At 46.7% G+C, this 9,216-nt stretch overlaps 1 protein-coding gene across 1 annotated transcript; it reads right to left on the bottom strand.

Moving 5' to 3' along the window:
• Positions 1-320: 320 nt before the first annotated feature.
• fcer1g (Fc epsilon receptor IgFc epsilon receptor Ig) lies at positions 321-9,057 on the bottom strand. Its single transcript, XM_079257977.1, has 5 exons — positions 8,882-9,057; positions 6,394-6,485; positions 4,503-4,541; positions 1,039-1,062; positions 321-961 (listed from the first exon to the last, which is right to left on the bottom strand). The coding sequence occupies exons 1-5, from the start codon at positions 8,946-8,948 to the stop codon at positions 908-910; spliced, it is 276 nt and encodes a 91-aa protein (XP_079114103.1). The 5' UTR covers positions 8,949-9,057; the 3' UTR covers positions 321-907.
• Positions 9,058-9,216: the final 159 nt, after the last annotated feature.

Genomic DNA, 9,216 nt, shown 5'->3' with positions numbered 1-9,216 from the left:
TTAGAGAAAAGAAATGAACACATTAAAGATAAACATTAATGCTATCATAATTTAACAGCAGAAGAAACTTCTTGTTTTGTTAAATGTCACATATAACTTAGATCCAACTCCATCACATGAATCAGCCCTTCAGCTTTTAAACATTTTTCTCTTCACATCGATGCAAACTCAGCTTTTCTCTTTGACGCGTTTTTTCTTCTTCTGGTCCAAGTCAAACCTGATGGAACAGGCTGGAAATGCAACCGCTCAGGTAATGATGAAATCACAGTGAGGCGTCTGCTTTGTCTAAAGGAGGCCATCTTTAATGTGCACATAGAACAAGTTTTACATACAAACAGCTCCATGACTCATGTCATCCTCAGACGCCATCAGTGCCATCATGTGGTGCGCAGGAACACTGCTTTATCTGAATTAAACACATTTTATTCCCCTTCCACATCTTGCCATCTTTACCACAAACTGAGAGGTACAAACATCAAGATGAGCAAACATTTTTGCTGATATTAGGAAATAAACATCTTACACTTAAAGAGAACACAATGTGGCGAGGGTCCAGCGACTTTCACACAGAAAACTGTCTTTCAGAAAGGCCTGAAGCAGGGGGCATAGTCAGCAGATTGGTCCGCACAACGTCACATATTAAACCTCTACATATATGTATCTATAGGATATATATTTATCAAAATGAAAAAGAAATAATTTAATCTGTGCAACAAGGAAAGAAGAAGAGCAGTTTCTGAAAAGACCTGCCTGGTTTCGGCTCCACTTCTCTGTTTCTGTCCTAAAACAGCCTCATGTCGGTTCTACAAAAGCAAAAAGGGAAATGGATGCTAGGACACAAAAGCAGTGTGCTGCGCTGCAGTTAGGAACAGATCAGGGATTTCAGAGGAGACTGGACTGGTTCCCATCACTTCTTCATGCCGATAGTTTCGTATGTGTCGGTGGCATGAGGCGTCAGACCCTGGAGGGAAAACAGAGGATTTTAGTTCCTCTGCCGCCGTTTTCTCTCTGTTAAACACTCAGGTTGAAATAACTCACCGTATATATGCCCTCATCAGCGGTCTGGATGGAGAGATGAAGAGAATGGTTAGAAACAGCAAGAAAACAAGCAGTCAGGCTGCCACGAAGCCGAGAATAGCCTGCAGTGTGTGCAGCTTGTGGCTGGCGCTCAGAAACCAAAAGATGAAACTATTTCTAAGTACAACACAACTGGGGGGGAAATTCTATTCTGTTCTATTCTGCAGTCATTTAGCAGCTTTCATCCAGAGCGACTTTCACGTGAGAGCGAGAACGACACAAGCACGGAGGACACCGAAGATAAATTCTGCCAAAATGAATCTGGAACCACTAAAATGAATTCAGTCGGTTCAGATTTACTGAGAAGCTGCAGAGAATTTATTTAGAGATGAAACAGCGTCTCAGTGGTTGCTGGGAAACAAATGCCTTGACGAGCGCTGGTTTTATCCAAGTTAGAAGCTGTTAAAATAATAAGTAATAATAATAAGAGTGATGATTCCTGCCTGAACAAACGGTCGCTGACAGAAACTCCACTTGGTCATGTGGTCCACTAGTTACGTCATCAGCTGCTTTATTACCAGGAAACCGGTTGCCGTTACATAGAACACATTTATATGACAGCAACTCGCTGCAGCAACTCGTTGCAGCAACTTGTTGCCGTATATTTCCACGGGGAAAACATGCAGACCCCCGTTAGAACCTCCCCCTGTCCGAGTCTCGAACCAGCGACCCTCTGGCTGTGAGGCCACCGTGGTGCTTCACGTCTTTGGGGAGTAAAATCTCTGGGGATGTTTTCAGCACCTTGTGGGACCAATGGGAGCCCAGTGGAGCAGGTACTGGCCCGGTGGAGCAGGTACTGGCCCGGTGGACCAGGTACTGACCCGGTGGAGCAGGTACTGGCCCGGTGGACCAGGTACTGACCCGGTGGACCAGATATTGGCCCGGTGGAGCAGGTACTGGCCCGGTGGACCAGGTACTGGCCCGGTGGACCAGATATTGGCCCGGTGGACCAGATATTGGCCCGGTGGAGCAGGTACTGACCCGGTGGAGCAGGTATTGGCCCGGTGGAGCAGGTACTGGCCCGGTGGAGCAGGTACTGACCCGGTGGACCAGGTACTGGCCCGGTGGACCAGATATTGGCCCGGTGGACCAGATATTGGCCCGGTGGAGCAGGTACTGACCCGGTGGAGCAGGTATTGGCCCGGTGGAGCAGGTACTGACCCGGTGGAGCAGGTATTGGCCCGGTGGAGCAGGTACTGGCCCGGTGGAGCAGGTACTGACCCGGTGGAGCAGGTATTGGCCCGGTGGACCAGGTACTGACCCGGTGGACCAGGTACTGACCCGGTGGACAAGGTACTGACCCGGTGGACAAGGTACTGGCCCAGTGGACCAGGTACTGGCCCGGTGGAGCAGGTACTGACCCGGTGGAGCAGGTACTGACCCGGTGGAGCAGGTACTGACCCGGTGGACCAGATATTGGCCCGGTGGACCAGGTACTGGCCCGGTGGAGCAGGTACTGACCCGGTGGAGCAGGTACTGACCCGGTGGACCAGATATTGGCCCGGTGGACCAGGTACTGACCCGGTGGAGCAGGTACTGACCCGGTGGACCAGATATTGGCCCGGTGGACCAGGTACTGGCCCGGTGGAGCAGGTACTGGCCCGGTGGAGCAGGTACTGACCCGGTGGAGCAGGTACTGACCCGGTGGACCAGATATTGGCCCAGTGGAGCAGGTACTGACCCGGTGGACCAGATATTGGCCCGGTGGAGCAGGTACTGACCCGGTGGACCAGATATTGGCCCGGTGGAGCAGGTACTGACCCGGTGGAGCAGGTACTGGCCCGGTGGACCAGGTACTGACCCGGTGGAGCAGGTACTGACCCGGTGGACCAGATATTGGCCCGGTGGAGCAGGTACTGACCCGGTGGAGCAGGTACTGACCCGGTGGACCAGATATTGGCCCGGTGGACCAGGTACTGGCCCGGTGGAGCAGGTACTGACCCGGTGGAGCAGGTACTGACCCGGTGGACCAGATATTGGCCCGGTGGAGCAGGTATTGGCCCGGTGGAGCAGGTACTGGCCCGGTGGAGCAGGTATTGGCCCGGTGGAGCAGGTACTGACCCGGTGGACCAGGTACTGACCCGGTGGACCAGGTACTGGCCCGGTGGAGCAGGTACTGACCCGGTGGACCAGATATTGGCCCGGTGGACCAGGTACTGACCCGGTGGAGCAGGTACTGACCCGGTGGACCAGATATTGGCCCGGTGGACCAGGTACTGGCCCGGTGGAGCAGGTACTGGCCCGGTGGAGCAGGTACTGACCCGGTGGAGCAGGTACTGACCCGGTGGACCAGATATTGGCCCGGTGGAGCAGGTACTGACCCGGTGGACCAGATATTGGCCCGGTGGAGCAGGTACTGACCCGGTGGAGCAGGTACTGACCCGGTGGAGCAGGTACTGGCCCGGTGGACCAGATATTGGCCCGGTGGACCAGGTACTGACCCGGTGGAGCAGGTACTGACCCGGTGGAGCAGGTACTGGCCCGGTGGACCAGGTACTGACCCGGTGGAGCAGGTACTGGCCCGGTGGACCAGGTACTGACCCGGTGGACCAGATATTGGCCCGGTGGAGCAGGTACTGACCCGGTGGAGCAGGTACTGGCCCGGTGGAGCAGGTATTGGCCCGGTGGAGCAGGTACTGGCCCGGTGGAGGAGGTACTGGCCCGGTGGAGGAGGTACTGGCCCGGTGGAGCAGGTACTGACCCGGTGGAGCAGGTATTGGCCCGGTGGACCAGGTACTGACCCGGTGGACCAGGTATTGGCCCGGTGGAGCAGGTACTGACCCGGTGGAGCAGGTATTGGCCCGGTGGAGCAGGTACTGACCCGGTGGAGCAGGTATTGGCCCGGTGGACCAGGTACTGACCCGGTGGAGCAGGTATTGGCCCGGTGGACCAGGTACTGACCCGGTGGAGCAGGTACTGACCCGGTGGAGCAGGTATTGGCCCGGTGGACCAGGTACTGACCCGGTGGACCAGGTATTGGCCCGGTGGAGCAGGTACTGACCCGGTGGAGCAGGTATTGGCCCGGTGGAGCAGGTACTGACCCGGTGGACCAGGTACTGACCCGGTGGAGCAGGTATTGGCCCGGTGGAGCAGGTATTGGCCCGGTGGAGCAGGTACTGACCCGGTGGAGCAGGTATTGGCCCGGTGGACCAGATATTGGCCCGTTGGAGCAGGTACTGACCCGGTGGAGCAGGTATTGGCCCGGTGGAGCAGGTACTGACCCGGTGGAGCAGGTATTGGCCCGGTGGAGCAGGTACTGACCCGGTGGACCAGATATTGGCCCGTTGGAGCAGGTACTGACCCGGTGGAGCAGGTATTGGCCCGGTGGAGCAGGTACTGACCCGGTGGAGCAGGTACTGACCCGGTGGAGCAGGTACTGTGTGTGATGAGTGTACATGTCTATGCGGAGTAATCATCATGTTTACCTGCTGCGGTTTCCCTTTAGTCTCTCTGGCATTGTAGACCTGCAGAGGAAACATGAAGAGTAAAACTTCATCACATCTTTTCTCCTCTTCATCACTTCATCTACAGATATGACACCCCCCCACCCCCACTGTACAGTGGCCACATATTTACAAACTCTTTTCCTGCATGTTCATGAATGAGGATTTTATTGATATAAATAAACTACTTCAGTAGATGTTAGTGAGTCATCCAATATGTTTCCACTCACCGGAGAAGAAATAAATATATATAATATAATAGAACATAATCTAAGTTTGCCTTCATGTTTATTTGGAAAAGAAAATGATACAGCTGTATTTGATAGATTTACATCATATAATTATGATTATATATTATTTTATAAATATTTTATAGAATACGTTAAAATATCATAAATAATGATTAATTCTAAATATCACTAATAAACAGAAACGTATGATTGCATATGTCTGTAGAGGTAAAATACTGTATTTACGACCGCTGCACGCCGTCTGATGCACGTTTTCCTCTTTTTATGGAAAGTAAATGACATTTAAAATGTGAAATTAAAGAGGTGAATAAACAGTCTGAATTTATCCATAAACTGATGAATAAAACATCCAGGAAGCTCGATGCAGCTGAACCTACAGACTTTAGCCGTGTGTTTGATCCACACAGGATTAAAATAGCAGTTTTTAAATCATACAGGGGATTTCTCCAACTGAATTTAACGCCGGTATTTACGGGCATCATGTAGACGCTGTACTTCCCCTCCAGTCAGAGTAAATGATGTAATTACTCAGGTGGGTTTACTGATGGTCACGCCTCCACCAGCTGGAAAAGCTGCGTTTGGCATCAGCATCTGTACATCAGCGCGTCTACAGTGAAGATGTTTGTTTGAATGTTTGTTTGTTGTCACTTCTGCATGTTTACTGCACTTTGTCCTGTAAACAACACGCTTTACACTCTGTCACCGGTAACTGAATGGTTTATTTCTTATGTTTTGTTCATTTATTATCTGATTAAATTGGTTGTTTTTATATTTTTCCTTTAATTTTAAATTCTATTTTGTGATTATTTGTATTTTTATTGAATTCTTAAGTTTAAAGTTATTTTCCTTTTTATGTTATTTTATTTTCATTTGTTTATTTTAGTTTTAAAGTTTAAAAAGTTTTAAAGTCAACTTAACTTTTTTCTTCTCATTTTTATTTTGTTAATTTTTTTTTGTCATTTTTGTTTTATTTTTTGTTTATTTTCATTTTCATCCAAATTTAGTTTTTTAATTGTTAAATTTTATTTGTTTAGTTATATTTTATCTAAGTTAATATTTCTGTTAATATATTTTTTCTTAGTTAAATTTTAATTTGTACATTTTATCCTAATTTGTTTTGTTTTAGCTTTTAGTTTAAAAAGTTTCAAAGTTAACTTTAATTTTAATTGTTAAATTTTGTTTTTGCCAATTTTTCAACTTTATTTTTTGTTTTTCCAATTTTATTCAAAATTGTTTTTTAATTGTTAAATTTTTAACAATTTTAACAATTGTTAAAGGTTAATTTTATCTTAGTTAATATTATTTTTGTTTATATAATTTTTTATTAATTAAATTATGATTTGTACATTTTATTTTAATTACTTTTGTTTAATTTAGCTTTTAATTTAAAATGTTAATTTCCATTATTTTTCACTTTCATATTTACTTGTTTTGATGGTTTTTTTTTATTGTAATCTCAACCTGTATTAAATGTAATTTTCATGCATTAATGTTTGCATGTATCCATCATCCATTAAACGACAACCGGATGTTTAAAAAGAAAAATAAAACAAACAAAAGAATCTTTTTGTGTCTCGGTGTTGTTGCAGGTTTCTGTAAAGCCGGATGTGGTGGGTCCAAACCTTGATCCTGCAGTAGAGAGCCGTCAGGATGATGCCGTACAGGAACAAGATGCCATCCAGGACGTAGCAGATCTCCGGCTCGGAGAGAGCAGCTGATGAAACAGGAAAACTGCGTTAGCACTTCTGCCTCCACATGTTGCTGTTAGAGGAGTCTGCTGGGACTCATGACTGGAAATATCTGCTGAACATCTGGATACTGCAGACGTTCAACAAATGTCTTAAAAAGCGGATTTGAAAGCAGCAGCATCCACAGACTGGACTTCCACTTTTAAAAACCGCTGCATCGAACTTCCTTATTAGGCAACAGCATCGCCACCAAGTCAGATTACAGCAGCAGCAACTCCTGCAACAAACCAGCACACTGCACACGACACAGTGGGAATAATGGAGTGGAAACCTGGAAACCAGAGGGACTACTGCCTCATCACCCCCAGGAGGGTTAAATGGAACTTTTTAAGATCAAATCATTTTACTAAATCAACAGAATAATGTTGATAATGCAGAAAACAGAAAGTAACTGAGGTAAGGGTCATGTTTTAGAGAATTAAAACACATTTCCCCGTGAACTCCCGACAGACGTTCTGAGATTATGTCAAGAAAAATCCTGCTTTCTTTCAGGAGTTTTAAATGATCTGTTTCCATACAAATAAAAACACCTGCAGGACTTTAAAAGTCAGAATTAAAATATATGAATATTCAGAAAAACTCCTCTTTAGATGTAACTTAGTGGGATCGTTTCCAAAATAAACTTCTTCTACTTCAGTGAAAGACAAGCTCTGATTGGCCAAACGAGGAGAGAAGCATCACCACCGCTGGGGACCGCAGGCTGATTACAGTCCGAGATGGGTGGGGGTGTGTGTGGGGGCTACATGCAGCTTCATGGAAAAACGTTTTCACACTCAGCTGCATCGGTCTGGTTCCCTGAAGGATCCCTGAGATATCGCCTCCTCATCGTCCACTCAGCCTGGTGTTGGGTCTGGTGTTTGCCTGAGGGGTTGGATGGGTGTGTTTTATGTGTTTTACCTCTGTGTGTGTGTGTGTGTGTGTGTCAGACTTTGGGTAAATTATATATTTTTGTATGTGAAAGCGTGTTTTTAACCTTGTTTTTACTTTGCTCTTTACTCTGTAAAGCCCTTTCAGCTACTTTTGTATGAAAAGAGTTGCAGAAATAAACTTTTTGATTGATTAAATGAAGAGGCCAATAAGAGGTGATCATCTTTACTCACTTAGCTATAAATACATGTTTTTTTTCTTCCCACTTTTCTTTCCCGCTGTAAATTCAAAGGAAATGATTCATTTCTTTGAACGTCTGTCAGGTCCAGATGATGCGCTTCCAGTTCAGACTCGGTCCGCTACGCATGCGGAGGAAAACGCTGCTCGCTTTGCACCGCTGGCTCCAGATGATCAAACAGAGAAGGGCTGGAGTGTGTGGACCGAGCTCTCCTCTGCGGTTCCTGGTCCTGCGTGACGAGCATGAGCCGTGTGGTATCTGCAGCAGCATCTCCTTTGGTTTCCGCACGTCTCAAACACTGCAGGCTTAAAGGAAGTAAACCCCCTAAAATAACTAATCGTGTCAGATTAACATGCCCGCAACGCGCATGATCCAGCTCACTCACACACTTTATCTTTAAAAAAACAAAACTTTTTTTCTTTTATTCTTCAGCAGAATTAAAAGTATGGAATTAACAAAGTAGTTAGGAGAGCATGAATCTCTTTTAGGTAATGGGATTCTCACACGAACACGATGAGATGTTTCTGTCAGGCGGCTGAAAACGTTCTGCAGGCCTGACCCTCGAAGTGGGTCGTCGTCTGTGGTTTACAGCAAATCTAAAGTATCTGACATACTTCATTTACCTGTTTTTTATCGTTTAAACACACATCCGCACACATTAAATCTTCCCCACTGTAAATATAAAAAGTTTTATTCTGACCTCATTTAAGATTCTACATGAAAAGAAAATCATATTTTTTCTACAAAAAGACCAAATAAGTGGAAATGAGAGGATTTTAGATGAAAAACTTTACGTGTCTCCTTCTACGTGATAAAAAACAGAACTTGTGCGTCTCGCAGCACATTTTCAGGATTTTTTTCAAAACACACGGCAGCAGTGAGTTGGCTTGAAAGTCTGACAACGGATGTGCAGGAGAAGTTCAATGCATTCGTTTATGTGGTCAAACACACCGTGTGTGTGTTTCGCCACAAGTGACAAAGAGCCAACCAGGTCAGTTTCTCTTTTCACAGGAACTGATGTGGTGGCTGCCTTTCTGACAGCAAGTACAACCAGGCCAAGAGTCAGAAAGCTCGCTGCCTCGACCCGTCTCTGCCTCAACGTCACAGCAAACGGCCTGAAGATGAGCAGATACAGACGTCTGCCTGGACTTTAAACCTCTACCTGGATGCGGGTTAACACACCTTCCAGGTCGCCTTTTGACCATTTCTTCTCATCGTTGTGGCGCTTTCACATAAAAACTCTTCATTTTTACTCACCTGCTCTGCCAAAGCTCATCCAGAGGGGAACTGCCAGCAGCACTGGGTTCATACCCGCCACGGTCATCGCGACTCGGTCTGGAGATGGGTTCAAACAAGCGGGCTCCTTCAGCAGGCGGCGAACACGACGACCTGTTGCTGCGCTTCTTTCCTCTGCTCAACACTCGAGTGTTGCATACTTCACAGCGAAGAGGGGAAGTTGTGGTCGGAGCGCTAAGTCCACTCGTCTCAGATCTCGTCAGACCACTCCCCCTTTCAACACCACACCAGAGGAAAAGAGACACGCCGCTGCTGGCGTGTTTTAATAAGCCATCACTGTCGAGCAGCTCGAGGAA

Source organism: Telmatherina bonti, assembly GCF_933228915.1.
Source record: "Telmatherina bonti genome assembly, chromosome: 18".
Lineage (NCBI taxonomy): Eukaryota > Metazoa > Chordata > Actinopteri > Atheriniformes > Telmatherinidae > Telmatherina > Telmatherina bonti.
This window is presented reverse-complemented; position numbering and strand designations above follow the sequence as displayed.

What these genes read in the sequence shown, in the direction of transcription:
- fcer1g (XM_079257977.1), bottom strand. Translation starts at nt 8,948, where the DNA reads ATGACCGTGGCGGGTATGAACCCAGTGCTGCTGGCAGTTCCCCTCTGG. An exon ending in CTCTCTACTGCAGGATCAAG is followed by an intron (nt 4,542 to 6,393) that starts GTTTGGACCCAC and finishes TTTCCTCTGCAG; the next exon opens with GTCTACAATGCCAGAGAGAC. An exon ending in CTAAAGGGAAACCGCAGCAG is followed by an intron (nt 1,063 to 4,502) that starts GTAAACATGATG and finishes CTCTCCATCCAG; the next exon opens with ACCGCTGATGAGGGCATATA.